The 19,426-nt window shown below is 38.9% G+C and overlaps 1 protein-coding gene across 1 annotated transcript in view; it reads right to left on the bottom strand.

Moving 5' to 3' along the window:
- The window catches only part of LOC139741722 (ubiquitin carboxyl-terminal hydrolase 34-like), a 107,726-nt gene that overhangs the window by 53,410 nt on the left and 34,890 nt on the right, over nucleotides 1–19,426 (bottom strand). Inside the window, exons 12-31 of the mRNA XM_071652308.1 lie at nucleotides 18,470–18,588; nucleotides 16,617–17,413; nucleotides 15,983–16,350; nucleotides 15,229–15,359; nucleotides 14,618–14,745; nucleotides 14,271–14,360; nucleotides 13,720–13,818; nucleotides 13,060–13,142; nucleotides 9,968–10,122; nucleotides 9,460–9,573; nucleotides 8,464–8,563; nucleotides 7,790–7,952; nucleotides 7,138–7,264; nucleotides 6,583–6,888; nucleotides 6,029–6,217; nucleotides 5,249–5,377; nucleotides 4,108–4,371; nucleotides 2,693–2,758; nucleotides 2,046–2,120; nucleotides 1,099–1,185 (exon numbers count right to left, since the gene is read on the bottom strand). Of these exons, the coding sequence (XP_071508409.1) occupies nucleotides 1,099–1,185; nucleotides 2,046–2,120; nucleotides 2,693–2,758; nucleotides 4,108–4,371; nucleotides 5,249–5,377; nucleotides 6,029–6,217; nucleotides 6,583–6,888; nucleotides 7,138–7,264; nucleotides 7,790–7,952; nucleotides 8,464–8,563; nucleotides 9,460–9,573; nucleotides 9,968–10,122; nucleotides 13,060–13,142; nucleotides 13,720–13,818; nucleotides 14,271–14,360; nucleotides 14,618–14,745; nucleotides 15,229–15,359; nucleotides 15,983–16,350; nucleotides 16,617–17,413; nucleotides 18,470–18,588 (3,590 nt within the window). The remainder of the gene's footprint in view (nucleotides 1–1,098; nucleotides 1,186–2,045; nucleotides 2,121–2,692; nucleotides 2,759–4,107; nucleotides 4,372–5,248; nucleotides 5,378–6,028; nucleotides 6,218–6,582; nucleotides 6,889–7,137; nucleotides 7,265–7,789; nucleotides 7,953–8,463; nucleotides 8,564–9,459; nucleotides 9,574–9,967; nucleotides 10,123–13,059; nucleotides 13,143–13,719; nucleotides 13,819–14,270; nucleotides 14,361–14,617; nucleotides 14,746–15,228; nucleotides 15,360–15,982; nucleotides 16,351–16,616; nucleotides 17,414–18,469; nucleotides 18,589–19,426) is intronic.

Below are 19,426 nucleotides of genomic sequence, written 5' to 3'. Positions count from 1 at the left end.
CTCCCAATGTCACATTTCTATTAGTGGCAGCCTGACGGATTCATTTCTTCCCCCCCCCCCCCCCTCGCATGACAATATTTTTATAGATGTTATAGTTTTCAAGTTCCTGGTGATGTTACCAATCATCTAAGATCCCATCACTGCAGAGAGATGACTTAGCTTTTATCCATTACACCATCACAGGGTCTAATCTAGTCTTGTTCAAGGACAAACATTCTTTTATTCAAAAGCATTTTCATTCAACAACACAACTTCTTCCCAGGGCAGCAGCAGTTGCAGATTTTTGTGCATTTTCTCATGATTAAGTGGAGCTGGAAATTTTTAACTTTTGAAAACTTATACCTGTTTCATTTTGGTGTACGTACGAAATTTTTGGTAAATGGCCATGTGAACATTGGTATCTCTTTCCCACTAAAGCTAAATGTTTCTTGGAACATAATCCTCACCTGCTCTTATATAAAACTGACACTTTTCTTTTCAAATCAAATTTTGCATAAGAGATTTGACCAGTTTTCAAAGCTGTATGAGAAAAGTGATTGATTTTTTTTTTTTTTTTTAATGATTGAGATGTATCTTCAGCAGAGCAACAGAAAGAAAGAATGCCTTATGACTGCAAAGAGAAGGGGATGAACATCAGTGTCAGTATGTATCTTCTGATTAAAGAATAGATGCATCACACAGGCAGCTTTTCTTAATCACCAGACTATCAGGCCTGTTTAACACCACCCACTGGACACCATACTCATACTCATGAGTTAATGACATTTAAACAGTAGTAACAATCTACAATTCTTCTGATTTTGCACAAACTATCCACTTGTCTCTTGCTTTTAGGTCAAGTCTCGTGGAGACTTGGTATATATTTAATATTCTTGTTTACATCTATCTAAGATTTATAATGTTTGTTTTATGTTAAGTGCTGTCTGGGGCAAATTATTTGTATAGGGCCCCATTTTCTCTCTCTCTCTTCTTTCGTTCTTTAAAACAACAACAAAAGGTCAATTTCTCCACTCAGAAATAACCCTTTCTTTGAGGGTAAACGCTCACATAAGTCAAGATTACGTTTACACTACACACAATGCACATTCTCGGACTTACAAAGTTCCACTGTTGGTCATCTCTAGTCTCCAGACACGCTGACATAAAGATGCCAAAGAGATGCTTTAAGCCGCCGCAGCTGATAAACTATAAACAGTCAGACAAACAGAAAATATGAATTGGGACATTCTTGCACAACACTGGAATTACTAAAGACATGAATAACATAATTTTGGAAGATAGTATCAATGCAATTTTAGATTTAGCTATAATGATAATAATACATTACATTTGTAATGTGCTTAATACATTGTTTCTAAGCGCAAAGGGAAAAGAAGAAAGGAAAAGCTATCATCATGCATGATTTTTGTATGATGACTTGATAGAGTATGTTTCCTATGAGTTAATCTGTAACAACATCATCAAAATGATTGATTCACTTGATTAGTTTTCTTTATTTATTTAATAGGAAAACCCATCTAGAAATCACAAAAAGTAGCTAGTTTCAGAGCTTTTTCTCCTGATGGGATACAGAAATAGACATCTGAACATAATGACATAGGGTATAATCATAGCTCTGTGTAATATATTTATCCAGATTGCAAACATTTTCCTCATTATGGGAAAAAAATAATATGATGAAAAAGACCCAAGATTCCTCAGGATACATTTTGCATCTGAGATCACAAGTGAGACACAGAATGAACTGTGAATGCATAGACTGGTCCTACTATGGAATAAGGATCTTCAGTTCTGTGCATCTGAGATTCCATAAAAGTGGACATTTTGTGCAAGTTACTTTTCAGTCTCCAATGATTATGACCAACTCTAATTTAATGTAAAGCTAATTTTGATGACTGTTAACACATCACTAGTGATGACATTGATTTATATAGGCAAATCATTGTAAACAAATTATTTGCAAATCTCTATTTTCATACTGGCATTCCATACAGTACAATCTCCTACATTCACCATAGTGTAGGCAGGTTAGATATTTGTCTTACCATTGCACTCCACGATCTGTGACTCAACAGGTCAACTTCTGTGTCCATCTCACTCAGGTGTGTATCACTCTTACTCTGCAGCAGACAACAAACATAGCACAAATAGTCCCAGACTTCCTCCAATGGGGAGGATAATTCATTGAAATATATGGCTCTATATACTATGTGAAGAAAGTCACAATTTGGTTACCACCTCAAGCTAAAAGATTTCAACAAGAGATGCAAAAAAGTGTCACTAAAAGATTTTACATGAAGAATACATCAGTCATTAATGAACTAACTTGTATCAATGAGCTCTGTGCCATCACAAATGTGTATGGCTGAACAGTGAGATCCTATAATATCCAACACCATATGCCTGACCACATTTTAGAATGTGTAGTGCCTTAATAACCATACTAACCAATATATTTCTTGCCTCATTCCATAGAAAAGTAAAACTTGTAGCCTAGTAAAGATCTGGGTTTTGTTTTTTTACATTTGGAACCTTTTGAGCAGGAAATTTTCTGTGAAAGGTGCTTATCAAACATACAAATCAAAGCTACCCTTTGTTATGCATCAAACTAGCAGTGTCTTTTATCATTCAGGAATACTGTTAGGAAATAGATGTGAGCTTAGAGAGAATTGTATACATCCTATGTCAATACCTTCTTGGACTTCAACACTCCCACCTCATTGGTACCCAGTATATGATCACCAGAAACGAGACATGCCTGACGAAAAGGAAAACAGAAAAAACACTAGAAATGTCGCTACAGCGACTGGTTATACCCCCGCCAAACAACATTTCATAAGCTTTGGTCAAAAAACTGAGGAAGTAGTTAAATCCACAAGATCTTTCCTTGATCTTCTGCCATTAATATGCCGTTACCATGGCAACGTACTTTCGGGTACTGTCAAAAAATGCATCTTGCACATCTACAACCAAAGGCACACATCTGTACCAAGTTTCATGGAAATTGGGCAAAAAATGAGGAAGTAGTTCGCAACACAAAATTTTCCATCATTTTGGCTCATAATATGTGAGCTGTTACCATGGCAACATACTTTTTGTCACTGTCAAGAAATGTGTCATGCTGACCTATATCCTAAGACAAACATTCAATATGAATTCCATGAGAATTGGAAGAACACTGATGAAGCAGTTTTGCCATGAAGCATTTTGCCCTATATTTTACCAATAACATGCCGTTACCATGGCAACACACTTTTTGCCACTGCGGAAATATGTGTCTTGCACATTAACATATTCAGATGAACATCTGTACCTAATTTCATAAAAATTGATCAAAAACTGTGGGAGGAGTTCGCGACGTAAGATTTGTACCCATTTTTGCCCATAATATGCTGTTACCATGGCAACGTACTTTTGGGTACTGTCAAAAAATATGTCTTGCACATCTACAACCCAAGGCACACATCTGTGCCAAGTTTTATGGGAATCGGTTGAAAACTGAGGAAGTAGTTCGCGACGCAAGATTTGCAACGGACCGACCGCCCGACCGCCCGACCGTCCGCTGATTCCTATATACCCCCTTCAAACTTCGTTTGGCGGGGGTATAATAAAAAGTGTAACAAACAAATGCTCACTATCTACTTATCTAAGAGATGATGACAGAACATTACTGACACTTTTGATTGATTCATCAAATCAAGGTAGCAAAAATAAAAGTACTGTACATGCCATTTTTTGTTTAAATCGGGCTTGTACGACAACATTGAGTGAATGAATTTTTGATCAAGGACCAGATACAGAATTACAAATATGCATCATCCCTATTCAGGAGAAAAGTGAATGTTTTCCTGCTTTTGAGACAATTTATATTGCACAGTTGCAGCGGGAAGCAACATTTTTGCAAATTGTTGATTTGGTAATTATCAGTAGGCTTACAAAATGTTGAAAAATAAAAACACCACAAATATAAGGCTTATACAAAAATTAAAAGGTTCAGATACTGCAATCCAAGGTGGAAAAAATATATATCAAAGAGGATATTATCAAAGACACCTCATTAGCTAACTTTGATAGGTATTTGCCAGAGAGGTGGGACAATATACTCACTGTGGATTTGCTCCGTTGCTTCTTGGCTGGTTGGCCCAAGGCCTCAATGATTTGTAGAGAATAGAGCAGTTTGTGGGGCTTGTTCTCCGTCAACAGCTTACCCCAGTCCACACTGACAGGGGCAACCTCAGCAGCAGAGTTTGTGTCTGATGATTTTGGGTCCTTCACTTTGCTCATCATTGATGATGATGATGACGACAACACTTCCCTAGAATCTCCTGACTTATGTTTGCTGACCTCTCGTTGCACTTTCACTGCAGGGAGCTAAAAGCAAAAGAAAAATTACAAGGGAAAGTTATTACTCTATAGCTTCCTCTGACATTTTCCTTTTAATTTTTCTTGGTAAATTTCATTTAGATTCCAATGTACTCTACTTCACAGATTGGGAAAAATTTTTCACGCCATTTAAAATTCCTTGCAGATTTTGATGTAGCGCTTTTCATTACATCAAAGTATGTTCAAATACCAGTCATTGGTCTAGATCTTAGTACTCACTACTTAAAATTTCAGGGTACATTCGTTTCTTGACAATACTGATTCAACAGAATCTTTTATTACAGAATATTTTCCTCAAACCCAATGCTGACTGGAATATGGTGGTCATGTGCTAACTCTATGGAGATTTATCAAATCTTAGAGACAGCAGGTTAATCTTATGCAAAAACAACATGCATGTCCTGGCAATTGACAATGGTTTTTCCTACTCAACAGATAAGAAGGTATGGGCGTTATCATCAGCTCTTCATGCTATATATCATATGCTACTATCATGTCAAGCTATACTGTAAAACATGATATTCTAGCGGCATGAAATTTTCGCGAATTGGAGCCGACGGCCTTTTTGACAGCATGAAATTTTTGCGCAGTGCCTCTGGCATTCAATGCATATAGTGTGGACAAGAGCCTTCATGTGCATTTTAATTTTGTGAATCTTTGCTCTCGCGAAATTCGCGAAATTAAAATGTACGTGAACATTCCTCGTTTTACAGTATGTCATGTCATGCTATATATCATATAATGCTATATATCATGTCATGCTATATATCATGTCATGAAAAAGGGTCAATCCACTCCTTGTTGGAAGAGCCCAAGTACATGTACCACTGTAATTTCCCATTTTTCTACTGAATAGACTTTATACCTTATCTGCTGGCAATGTTTTGAACCCATTCAGCACGTCTGGACTTGTGGGAAGCAGCATTAGAAGATCCCAAACATTCCTGGACAGCATCTGTGCTCGGCTGACCAAATCTCTCTGTGCTTCTTCCTCCTATGGAGAAAAGACAAAAAATGAATGTAACTTTCTATAGTATCTACGATTTAAAAAAAAAAATCATCTCACAGAACAGCTTTCATTTTGCAAAAGAGAATGCAGTCTGCATAGTCCTACAAACAAATAGCTTTAAATGAACAAAATACATAATATATACATTTTATGCAGTCACACTATCATATATGCCAGCTTTCAGACAATTTTATTTTTGTAATACAAAGTTTATAAAGGCATGTGTGAAAAATTGTTTGGTTGTCACATTACATTTCATTAATGTGCTCCTAGTGTATGTCACACAACTGGTCTTATTTAATCTATTCGCTCATTTATTGTATATCTTTAATAATGAAAGCTCAACAATTTATCAAATACACACTGCAGTGTAAAGTGTCCAGCTATTCATCTAGCTAGAGTTCATTCACCTGCTACAAGTGTGTGATGGAAACAAACATGATTCTCACAATAATTAGAGACTACTTGAATTGTTAAATTGCAAAGCGTCATTGTGAAAACTCACTGGCATTTGGTCACACGTAACATTTTTTCAGCAGCAGGCTTGCTGGTCACAAAACAGGTTTAAATAAACAACACTAAAATCGAGGTAATCCTTAAACCCCTGAAATACAGAAGGTCTCTATGAGAACTGACCAGCTGGCCATCACACTTGAGTTCATTAAGCTGCTGTAGTAGGTTGAAGAGACAGCCAAAGTGGGGTTCTTCCAGTAAGAGCATCATGGGTAGCTTCTCCCTAGGGGGTGGTGGCAGACACGATGCTGGCTGGTCCGCCCCCTCTCGTTTCCTCTCCCTCCTTATTGCTCCAAAGGACACAAAAACCAGCTGGAATGTCAATCAGAGAAGGCAATATGCAACATTTTTGTAATTCAATATTTTTTTTAAGATAATGGTGTAGTCAACATTTGCTACTTTAAAAGCCATGGAAATCCATAAGAGGATGTCTTAATAACATGAGGTAATTAAATCAAACTATGGTTGGCAGAAAGATTTTCAAAGGGAATCAATTTGTTCATAACATTTGGCAGCTCTGTAGCAATGACTATAGAAAACACAGTAGATTTTATCAGAAACTGGGGGAGGGGCAATATTCATGGAGATACACATTCAAGCAAGCTATGTCCACAAACTAACTCAGATTTAGAAGTTATAACTGCCTGATTTAACAAGCTTGATGTTGCCTCACTGACCCTAGCATCGTTGAAACTCATCTCCTTCAGAGTTTTCTCATCAAGGTCTGGTATGAGTTCGTGCCCAGCGGAGATCATCCTAACTGGGCCGGGTATCATCGGCAGGGAGGAAGACGAGGATGATGATGATGTTGATGTTCCTTGCTCGTCACCAGCACCCTTCTCCTCTGGAGCTGTAGCTGCATACAAAGCACTCAGCTGTGCATTGCCCTCTGGAGACTGCTGCTGAAGAATTTTGCTGCAGACGTGGGTTACCTCAGCACGGAGGTCAGCGACAAGATCCGAGAGGTTCATTTCCAATGTGAACTATGGGCAAGAGTAGGACATATGCGACCTATAAATCACACAAACAGGCACTGAAAAGAAGGCATGCACTCAACAGTTTTTGTTAAGGGACAGAATTCACTCTTTAAACAATCCTATCAAAATGTTATCATCAAATGTGAATCCAAGACACAAGACACACACACAAACCTCTGTTACCGCATCTTTGTATTTCTTATCAAGTTCATGAAAGATATTTTATCTGGCTGAACTTTGAGAACCTCTTCTCACCTTGTCTTGCATGGATGCAATCTGGCAGATGACCCGGATGGTCGCTGACTGACCGTCCAACAGGTGCTTCTGATGACTGGTGATCCCACATCCTTCAAGCTGCCACTGGCGCAGATGATAGGCATACCTGCAAAGGAAGCACATCACACCTTTTGATTTTATGTTTTGGCTTCGATTTTTTCACAGCACAAAGTTAAAGGGGGAAGCAAATTCCAGCCCTAGAAGAAAGCTAGTACTACAGAATATTCACTCCAGCACGAAGAATTTTAAGCAGTAGAGGTTGGGGATGCCACTGCCAATTATCATTGCTGTTTTACCTGTAAGTCTCTCTTTGCAGGTACATACAACTCCACTGGCATGTAATTGTCATGGAATGAGCAGCACAAAAATTGGGAGCATTAAATCAAATTGATACCACATTTAGAAGTGTGGACATCTTGAAACAGAGCTTGTAGTCATACTTCTCAGTAGTCATGGGCTACCAGTACAGCTTGATAGACAGCTATAACTAGATATCACCACAAATTCAATAATATCACAACCAGTTGTCGGTTCATCTTGTGTTCAACTTTGGACACAGTCCTGTGTCTGAAGTTTTTGATCACAGTCATGGTCCAATTTGCACTATATGCACACCCAAAGAATATCTGACCTTTTCCGGAATGCCTCCAGGTGAGTTTTGAGAAGAATGAGTCCCCTCTGGAGGATGAGCAAGCTGGCGTCCCGAGACAAGCTGAGGTCTGCTGAAGCCTGAGACAGACTCTCCATGCAGCGCTCAATGAATTCCTCTTCCTTCTCAAGAGAGCCATTTCCTGCTGTAATACCAGATTGCAAACACATAAACAGTGTCAACTAGGAATTCGCCATCAGAGTAATCTTTGTCATTACCATCACTCTCATCATCATCATCATCAACAACTTTGACGACATTTCCAACATCACAGTCATTATTATCATTGTGAATTTCCTCAAGATACAATCAAGATCATAATCCCTGGTATATTAATACTGTTAGCAGCAGCAGGGACTCTTTCACTGTTATTATTGATGACAGCTCCATCAATTTCCCCTCCTTTTAATCCTCTTTACTATTCTTTTTATTTTATTACTCACCATTTTTATTTGTATCATTATATTTTTCAGAGGTCATGGACTTTCACTACATAATTATCATCATGTTCTTCCCGTACAGAGAGAGAGAAAAAAAAAAATCAGTACATTCTGTTACAGTAGGCCTACATGATATATGCCATGCACTGATAATGTAATATTGAGAAATTATAATATGACATTTTGTAATGGGAATATGAGCATTATACATCTCACCATTGATGTAGTAGGAGTTGATGTACTGTATAGCTGAAAGACTGACATCAGTGTTCTTTGCTCTCAGAGCAATCTTCCACAGGTGATCAATGCCTGGCATCTGTGATAGAAATGACAGATGGAAGCGTCTTGAAACACTAACTTGCTTGAAAAATGCCACACTCTGACAAACCTTTCTCACTGCAAACTGAAATGCCAGGGATTAGGCAGCAGCATCGCATCCCAAATCCCTGATTTTGATAGGTTGTAGCTGACACTTTGGGCTATTGTAATATGCCCTCCGCTGTTTTTGTTGGATAACAGGCTTATGTTTTAAGTTTGCTGACATTGAAACTTAGGATACAAATTAGGAAGATTTTGTGCAATACGTATCCTGTATGGGTGTAACCTGTAGCTTATCGTCCGCAAGATACATGTACCAGCTTCGATTCCCTGCTCTTTGATGAACATCTCAAACATTGCTTGGCCAATCGTCTCCCATCACAGATTAAACGTATCACCTAATTTGTCATTCCTGACAAATTTCTAAGTCTATTTGAATGTTAGAGTTGCTCACTGGCACATTGCATAGTTCCATACATGGGTATGTGTTGGTTAAGCAGGTGATTTGGTGGGTTGGAAAAAATATAATTTGGTTGTGATGTCACATAAATCTCACCCGGAATATCCTGCTTTATTTCTGTCAGAAATTGTGCGGTCTTATTGCCAGCAAATACAGTATGCAAAGGGATCTTTTTATAAAAGAATATACCATATGGCATTGTCATACATAGTTTTGTCTTCTTGCTGATCCATTTTTTAGCATATACCACACACTGGGAATTAATACATAATAGAACAAAACTTGTGCACAAAACCACTTCAATCCCAGACGCAGATTTCACTCACAACCTTGTCCTTGCCACAGAGGGCTAAATGCCATATTTAAGAACAAATATATCCAGATCAAATACTTCATGCCAAGACCACATCCAGAGAAGGGAAACCATACTTTACCTCGACAGGAGGACTATTGTATGAGGAGGAGCTGGCTAGTCTGGCCAGACTGCACAGCTGTTGGAAGAGGTTTAGGCCAGTCATGCTGATACTCTCTGGTTCTAGCTGTGGCATCTGTAGAAATATAAATAATATAAACATTTCAGATATTCCTGATCATTTTACTAACTGATGACTCATAAATGCATTGTTTTCACAGTACAAAGAAAACATTTTTTTGCTTATTAGTTCTTTGTTTACAGTCATATTTCCAATGTTCACTTTAGCCTGTTTCTGCCTTGGCATGGCAAGCAGGGGGTGACATGTTGGTGAATCACTGGCTTGATTTTCCCACTTGTGGCATTTAAAAGATTTCATATCCAAACTTATACAACTTGAAGAAACACAACAGTATGTTTACTACAGAATGGACACATTTCACTCAAACAAATATCATTCATGCAATGCACCACAATACACATAAGCACAATTCCCTTTGCTTTGCAAAAAGAGCCAATTAAAATGTCACCTTGTGGAAGAAGATATGCTTGAAGTTCTCAAGGCCCAAGGCATGTTGATCTTTGTTATTGGCTTGTTGCAGAAACCAGTTGAGTGCTTCGTCTGAACAGTCTGGATCTAAGGCTAGGCATGACCACAATGTGTCAACCTGGTCAAGGGTCAATCCTGGGAGTAGGAACAAAGGACATGAGAAATGTCTACAAATATCATGCACACAGAAATGAAGAAGGACTTCAACATTCCATATTTTATAACATTTGAATGAATTGTGAACATATCAAAGACATCTTTCCAGATGCATAATATATGAATGCAAAGATTTCACATGAACAGTAAAAAATTCACTGAAATCCTAATGATGATTCAAATTACATATCAACTAGAAATGTCGCTATGGCGACTGGTATGCCTCCGCCATAATGCATGATTCTCCTAATAGGTCTATAGTACATGTGGACAATGTGTGATTACATTTTCACAAAATTGGCAAAATATTAAAATGACATGTTTGTCACAAATGTATTGAATGTTTACCTTCCTTGACCTATGTTTAATTGGATGAATAGGAGAGCATGTATTTGGGGATTTAAGAACTTTAACTTGACTTTGACCATTTCATAAGTTTATGCACTGAGTAATTTTCAAGGTATGGAGAAAAAGCGCAATTTCTGTATTGAACAGTAAATTGTTATCATTTTCATCTGGCCTTTGATTTATAAGAGAAGCACTGTAAGGCAGAACATACATAAATTCAGCATGTACTAAGTTTCAAGATAACTTGAGCCACTTCCGAGATATGGAGAAAAAAGTAAGTTCAGCACGTTCACTTGATCTTTGACCTTTTGACCTTTGACCTTCTTGGCAAAAAAAAAAATCCCAGAGAATCTCTATTGGGTTAGACATGCATACATCAAGTTTAAAAAATATATATATATCCTGCTGGCATTGCATAAATATAAGGAAAATAGTAAGATTTTGAAGTATTGCCCTTGACCTTTGACCCCTGACCTTTGACCCCATGAACCCTAAATTCCCTAGATAACCACTGCCAGTCAGTAGATGCATATACACTATGTTCCATGAAGATACCTTGAACAATTTCCAAGATACAGAGAAAAAAGTGAAATTTTAACATTTTACTTGACCTTTTGACCTTTGACCTTTTGACCTCATGACCCCAAACTTTCACCAGAGAATCTTAATTGGGTAGTACATGTATACACTAAGTTTCAAGAAAATATCTTCAGGCATTGCATAGATATGGGGGAAATAGTAAAATTTTAAGCATTTGACCTTGACCTTTTGACCTTTGACCTTGAGCATGTGCACCCAAAAGTTGATAGGCACAACTTCACCCCCTAATACACATACATGCCAAGTTTCATTAGGATACCTCAAAAGGTTTTGGTAGTTACCCTGTCCACAAAATTCATTACGGACGGACGGAAGGACGGACGGAAGGACGGACGGACGGACGGACGGAAGGACGGACGGACGGACGGACGGACAACCCGAAAACATAATGCCTCCGGCACCACTTCGTGGCGGAGGCATAAAAACAATAAATAAACACACTGTAATGATTGTCTCTTTTCTCCATGTTCTCCCATGCAACATGGAAATTATATTGTAAAATGAAACAGAGGCATAACGACAACAACCAAAAAAAAAACTAGAAATATCACTGAAGGTGATTAATACCCCCGCCCTGTGACGACAGTCTTACCCAAGGAATGATCTTTCGTTGATCTTCTGCCATTTAAATGCCGTTACCATGGCAACGCAGCTTCCGACACGTCCGAAAAATATGTCTCGCACATCTTCCCACCAAGACTATTGTGTGTGCCACATTTCATAAGCTTTTGTCAAAAACTGAGGAAGTAGTTCAATCCACAAGATCTTTCCTTGATCTTCCGCCATTAATATGCCGTTACCATGGCAACGCAGCTTACGACACGTCCAAAAAATATGTCTTGCACATCTTCCCACCAAGACCAATGTGTGTGCCACATTTCATGAGCTTCAGTCGAATACAGAGGAAGTAGTTCAATCCGCAAGATCTTTCCTTGATCTTCTGCCATTTATATGCCGTTACCATGGCAACGCAGCTTCCGACACGTCCGAAAAATATGTCTTCCACATCTTCCCACCAAGATCAAGGTGTGTGCCACATTTCATAAGCTTTGGTCAAAAAACTGAGGAAGTAGTTAAATCCACAAGATCTTTCCTTGATCTTCTGCCATTTATATGCCGTTACCATGGCAACGTACTTTCGGGTACTGTCAAAAAATGCGTCTTGCACATCTACAACCAAAGGCACACATCTGTACCAAGTTTCATGGAAATTGGGCAAAAACTGAGGAAGTAGTTTGCAACACAAAATTTTCCATCATTTTGGCTCATAATATGTGAGCTGTTACCATGGCAACATACTTTTTGTCACTGTCAAGAAATGTGTCATGCTGACCTATATCCTAAGACAAACATTCAATATGAATTCCATGAGAATTGGAAGAACACTGATGAAGCAGTTTTGCCATGAAGCATTTTGCCCTATATTTTACCAATAACATGCCGTTACCATGGCAACGCACTTTTTGCCACTGCGGAAATATGTGTCTTGCACATTAACATATTCAGATGAACATCTGTACCTAATTTCATAAAAATTGATCAAAAACTGTGGGAGGAGTTCGCGACGCAAGATTTGTACCCATTTTTGCCCATAATATGCCGTTACCATGGCAACGTACTTTTGGGTACTGTCAAAAAATATGTCTTGCACATCTACAACCCAAGGCACACATCTGTCAAAGTTTTATGGGAATCGGTTGAAAACTGAGGAAGTAGTTCGCGACGCAAGATTTGCAACGGACCGACCGCCCGACCGCCCGACCACCCGACCGACCGCCCGACCGACCGCCCGACCGTCCGCTGATTCCTATATACCCCCTTCAAACTTCGTTTGGCGGGGGTATAAAAACCCAAAAAAAAAAACACTCTGGCCAATAGAATCACATTGCGAAATGTAAGTCAATGGTCAGTGTACACCTTAGTGCACAATAGACCTATGCTCATAATAAATCTACACTCTGAACTCACTGAAGTGATCTGGGGACCCTCCTGTTGAGAACACACACGTCAGGAACTGGAGTCTGGTTTGGATCTCCATTTTGTGACTGTAGCTATAGATAAATCGGAAAAAAGGAACAAAAATCAGGATATAAAGATATTCTCACAGCCACTGTTACAGAAGACTCAAAATCCTTAAACGAGAGATAATACAAACATGCATCTTGATCTAGATCATGGAATAGACATAAATTGAACACAAAGATGTACAATACAGATACCAGATTGACAATAATAACAAATGATTAGCCATTTTATGACAAGTTAGCATGAACTACTTGTTTACCTGAACAATATAATGTATAAAGGCAAAAGGTTTCCAAAAGGCTACCCAGTCCTATTAGCTGATAATTTGATATTTAAGAAAGTAGTCACTTGTTTGGTATATATCTGATTGCAAGATATCTATTGAAGGAGTCTAAAGTTTGACACATACTTTAAACATAACATAACATCCAATATATTGGTTATATCTCAGTATTCAATCATTACAAGTGGCAGCATCCTCCATGGGACAGAATTTCTCATCCCAGTCTTTACAAGCAGAAACACAAGGCAGTACTGCTGAGATAATTGCACATGATAAGATATCAGTCTGTGTTAGTGGCAGTGTTGCATGAATTGACTTACAGCTGTTTGTCTGGCTTCTTGGCCAGCCGGACTTGCCCTGTGTAGTGAAGAAGGTCAGCAAAGAAGAGGCTCATCATCCCAAGCTCCCGTTCAGCCCACCTGGCAAGGAAACAGGGGAAAGACAAATCCCCTTTTATCCTCTCTCTCAAATACACAAATACACAGAATTTCCAATATTCAGAGCAATCATTAACACTGTTCAAGACGTACCAAATACAAGGTCCTTTGGAAATACATATAGGTACGCATTTACACGTTTACAATGGAAGAATACATTTCTACATTCCTTAGTTCTATATGAATCACCAAATGCAATCTGACCTACAGAAGATTTGCACCTTAAAACTGAAATGATTCCACCTTTAAATAATGCTTTCAGGTAATGTAACATGAAATTTTGAAAATGGTGAAGCATTAACAAGTCATTCACAAACGCCATGACATATTTTTGGAAGGAAGGACTAATGACTAGATAATTGCCAGAAATGACATTCTTTGGGGGATAAAGACAGAATTGACACCAGAGGGATTAGATTGGAGTAGAAACTCACATAGTAATCCAGTGAGTATTGTAGTTGTTGCGGTATTGCTGGAAGGATGCAAAGAGCTTGGGGATCAGTCGCAGGGACACCACCACAGACCTGGAAAGAGAGCACAAAATCAACTTTTGAAAAATGATTAAACAATAATAGCCATCAATGAACATACCATAATCCGACAGATAATTCTGCAAACATGCACACAACAAACCTGAACTTTTGATGAACTACTGTCACTTAATCATTTCAGAGCAATTACAATGTCACAGAGAAATGCCAAGGTTCCAAACCAAATAGGTGTCAGTTCTCTACAAAGAGTCATGTGTTCACACCCTTCATGCATGAAGGCAATGACTGACCTGTGCTGTTTCAGGTTCTCTAGGCAGCCTTCCACAAATTTCATCCGGATTTCTCGCTCTGGAAAGACACAGACCAAGGAACACAGCAGCTTCTCAGCCTCCGAGGACAGTCCTTCACTGAGATGAACCTGACATACACACACAAACATAACGAACACAAACATACGGGCTTAACACTCTGTTTTTAGTACAGTTTACGCATTAATAACTTTTTCAACTACTAGAATCTGATACAGCACAAATACATTAGTACAGGCTGACATGAAATTCACATCAATGTCGCTACAGGTTAGATACTACCAGAAAAGAAAATTAAATGAAAAAAAAAAATTGAAATTCAATTTGTGTTTCATGTAAAATGAGAGCTTAAAGAATTCAGCCCCTGGCTGCGCTTAGCCATTGGCTGAAGTTGTGTAATATAGGAGGCAGATCTGTGCACAATCACCACATTTAAAAGTTGATGACTACTGTCAAAAGTACCACTGAGATGACATAGCTTTTCATCACGCTCTCCACGGCAACTTGTATCAGCTACAGACTGTTCTTCAACAAGGTCATACTGATGTGTATTTACACAAAAAAAAAATATGTTGGCACCAATGAAAACTCACAGCACTCTCATCCTGCACCAGGTCCCACAGGAGTGTATGTGCTTTTTTGCACACATCCTCAAACTTGAAGTCCCCAAAGGGTACTATGTGACCCTCCTCATCCTCCTCCTCCCGCTGTGTCGAACATGAACCTGGAAGGGGGCAAATCCATGGCACATCAGTTTATCAACTGGTATGATGATTTTATGCTCAAAATCTGAGTTTAGGATTTTGGACAAAAGATATGATCCAAACAATAGCAAAAATGATTTATGATATTCATATAGCACCATATCTGTAACATTGTACTGATCCTAGCTACTGCTTGACTTCTCAATCTCACTACTTCATTTATTAGAAATACAATGAGCTTAATCATGCACTTTAAAGGCATTGTTTACCATTTACAGATGAAACAAAAACCCAGCTTTAGTGCTTCAAAATAGTTCTGAAATGCGAGTTAGGGGTAGAAACGACCATTGTAAAAAAAGTCAATAAGCATTATTAACTGCAAAATATACAAAATGTAAACAATAGTTACAATAAAATTGTTTCTAGACTAAACCGTCAACAGTTATGGTTTAATGAGAAAAATAGTGATATCTCCTTATATTTTAGGCTTTATTGCAAAATAAACTAAATGAAATTAGAGGATGCAAACATGTACACAGTCCCTTCCTTGATGGACCAAGTCTACTGAGTTACTTCACACAAACCCTAAAGAAACAATTAGATGTAACTACACTATCTTCACGGCTGAGAAAGAAAGACCTACTGGAAAGCCTGCTTCTCTGAACTGGAGACACATTGGCAATAGGTCGTGGCCTGCCCTTCACTTGTGGCTGCAGGCGGTGTGGATGATGGTGATGGTGGTGGTGATGATGGTGGTGGTGATGGGTGTGGTGGGCATGGTCGGGATGCTGATCAAATTGGCTGAGCTGGGCACTCAGCTGTGCCAACGCATCCTCACACACCGAACTGGACTCATCCTCTTCATCCTCCCCATCAAAGTCAGCCATGTTCTTGTCAGACTTTGCACTGGCCTGGGAGCTGCTGCAGCTGCCTCCTCCTTCCTCATCATCATCCTCATCTTCCTCATCATGGTGGTGTTGATGGGGGTAGATGAGATTCATCATCATTGGTCTAGACACACAAGTGGAAGAGCAAAATGTATTGTTAAGTCTTACACCAACACCAAGTGTAACTTATGAATACCAATCAACTGCAATGATTAAGAATGATCTTCTACCAAAACATAACTTACATTTCAATGATGCAGAATCACCTGTTTGGTACAAAAATTGTAATTTTTAGAATTGCCTATTAGAATGCATACAGAGGCATTTGAACAATTGTTAATCATCAATAACTATAAAAATGATTGGCATGCAGTGAAGGAATTTGTTTACCTTCTGATAGGTCTTGGTCTCTGCAGGAACCTTGGACAGTCATAGATCTCTACATCCACACCACTCTGTCCATGGAAGTATTCCTCAGAATTGTGTGAGTCTCTTGGAGACAGTCCATGAGTCTCCGACTCTGGTGACTCATCGATGGTAGGCAACTTGCCCCTGACCACAGCCTCATGTGCTAGCTTGACCGGGCTGGTGTTTAACTCACTCGGTGAGAGCACTAATTCTCGCTGGACTTTCCTGTACTCCATACTTGGGCTGGAGTCTGAGCTGTCACCCCCTTGCTCTCCCCCAATGTCCCCATGGTGCTGCGGTTCCTTCCCATGTCTAAGTGTCCGAGTCAGCTGTTTCAAGACTTCTCGTTGCCGGTGCACCTCTTCCCTCCTTGACACTGCACTCTCCCTTTCACCACCAATCTCCATATCACTCCCATTGCTGACATCCTCATAGTCACTCCCTAACTGCACCCCTTTGTCCTCATAGCTTCCCTCTGAGGCATCGCTACCACTGTCCGTCTGATCAGGGCTTGTAGCCATGGCTTCATTTTCAGAGTCTATGCTGTCAGAATCATCTTGATCTGAGGCGCAGAGGGACGAGGAGTGACGGGAAGTTTTGTGGTGGCCACGACACAAGGCCACATCACTCTCTGATCGCCAGGACTCGGCATGGCTGGCCTTGGAGCTGTGCGAGTGGACTGACCGATGGTCATCAGGGTCATGGTGGCACATAACTTCAGACGATGCATGGTCCTCAAGGTGAGTTGGATCTAAACCTACCACATCAAGGTGCTCCTCCTGTAAAAGGAAATATAAAGAATATCTCTATCCACTGTTTCGTACTTTTTGACATTGATTGCACTGCAATGAATGATTACACTGAGTCATTGGGTAGCCAACATAAAGAAGATGCAGGTAAGGTTCATCAATATTTTACTCTGGTCCGGACAAGTTACTAGTGTCAAATTGACCTCTACACACAAAGATATCTGCTGTAGCATTAATACAAGGTGCGTGTAATTTTCAAATAAATTTAAGTACCTATTCAAAATGAGCATGACCTCTACCAAGTGATCAGCAATATACGAAAACAACATTGTGGCTAAACATGACAACATCAGGCAAGATGAGTGTAGTGGTTTGATCAGAAATCTGTAAGTGACACACGTTCTCAACTATACATCTACATAAAATGAAACCAAAATAGATGTGATGCTCACACCATAATCTACCTCTCCTCACTGTTCAACTGGTTTCAATGGCAACATACATGACAGGTATGCAAGGGACATTGATTCTCACAACCCGAACACTAACATTCTGAAACCTAACAGACTGACTTAAAATATAAATGTGAATTAAGTGAAGGTAGCAATATTAGAACACATCAGTGAAAGTTTGAGGAGATTTCTATGCTTCTTAATGTCATTATGGAGAACAATATACAAAAATAAAAATAAAATAAAAATGTATTTTCACTTTTCTAGCATAAGGAAAGAGCACTTGACTTACCTCTTTCAGCAAGCAGGGAGAATAATATTACCCATAACATTGTGCCAGTATCAAGTTGTGTAATATGTTTCATGAAAAATCAGATCTTGTGGAATTCACCCTATATTTTCTTTACATTGTTGTCCAAAATGACATCAGGAAGTGTAGCAGTCTCCTTATCCAGCAATGACAGCACCACAACATTAAAAAAATCATAACTTTTGAATCAATTGCCCAATTTTCCTTAAACTTTCACTGTTGTGTTCCACTAATATTGCAGCTTTTACTCAATCCACACTGATATTTGAGTTTGGTTTCCTAATGTGAAGAACTTATGTCCCACTCATAGATCTATATCCATACCTCTTCAGCACGCTGCTCACAGTGCAAACAGCGATGACACGCCCCTTCTTGGTCTTCCCTCATGCCAGGAATGTCCAGAGATCTGCTGTTATTTCGGTTGTTTCCAATGGATAGCGGAACTGAAAAAACAAACGTCCAACTCAACATCAGGATTTAGAGCAGCAGGTAACATACACGCTTATGACAGGTCACATGTTACTATTTATCCACTGTGTCTGCTCATGCATTATCATTTTATTATATGCCTCTCAAGCACCTTCACTATTACTAATCTTTGAAGGTGCAGTTCTGCTAACAATGAACTAAATCTATGTAAAATAATATATATAACGGTAAAAGATTTCTTTACATTTATTTACTATGGATTCTAATAATCATTATCATCTATTTGCCAGACTTTGGGCAAAATTTTGAAACATATCATAGTTTACTCAGCAAAGGTTTGCATAAAATTGACTAATAGGTACTCACAGAAAAAATTTTCCTAAAATGTTCACAGTCAGACCGCAGCACCCGATAATTCGCTCGTATTTATTCAACTCGTATGCAAGCCTGCTTGAGGCTTGCATACGTAGTGAGCTGCGGAAGGGGATTTTGTCCTTGGGCTTTTGGCAACAAAAATGCACCTTATATTCACAAATTTGGTATCAAATTCAAGGAAAATATGTAAGCTATCGTAACATGTTACTCAAATTATTGTGAATGAAAAATATCATAGCGTAATTTGAGCTTGAAAAATGATGACACTAGATATATCGCTACGGCGACTGATATGCCTCCGCCATAATGCATGGTTCTCCTAATAGGTCTATAGTACAATGTCTTGACAATGTGTGATGACAGTTTCAAACAATTGGCAAAATATTAAAATGACAGGTTTGACACAAATGTGCTGAATGTTCACTTTCCTAGAACTAGGTTCAATTGGATGAATGATTAAAATGTCAGAGTGCAGGT

The sequence above is a fragment of the Diadema antillarum genome, unplaced genomic scaffold (assembly GCF_040938485.1).
Source record: "Diadema antillarum isolate AM-2024a unplaced genomic scaffold, OU_Dant_1.0 seq00000947_RagTag, whole genome shotgun sequence".
NCBI classification, from domain to species: domain Eukaryota; kingdom Metazoa; phylum Echinodermata; class Echinoidea; order Diadematoida; family Diadematidae; genus Diadema; species Diadema antillarum.
Note: the sequence above shows the minus strand (reverse complement) of the source record. Positions and strands in the feature narration are given on the sequence as shown.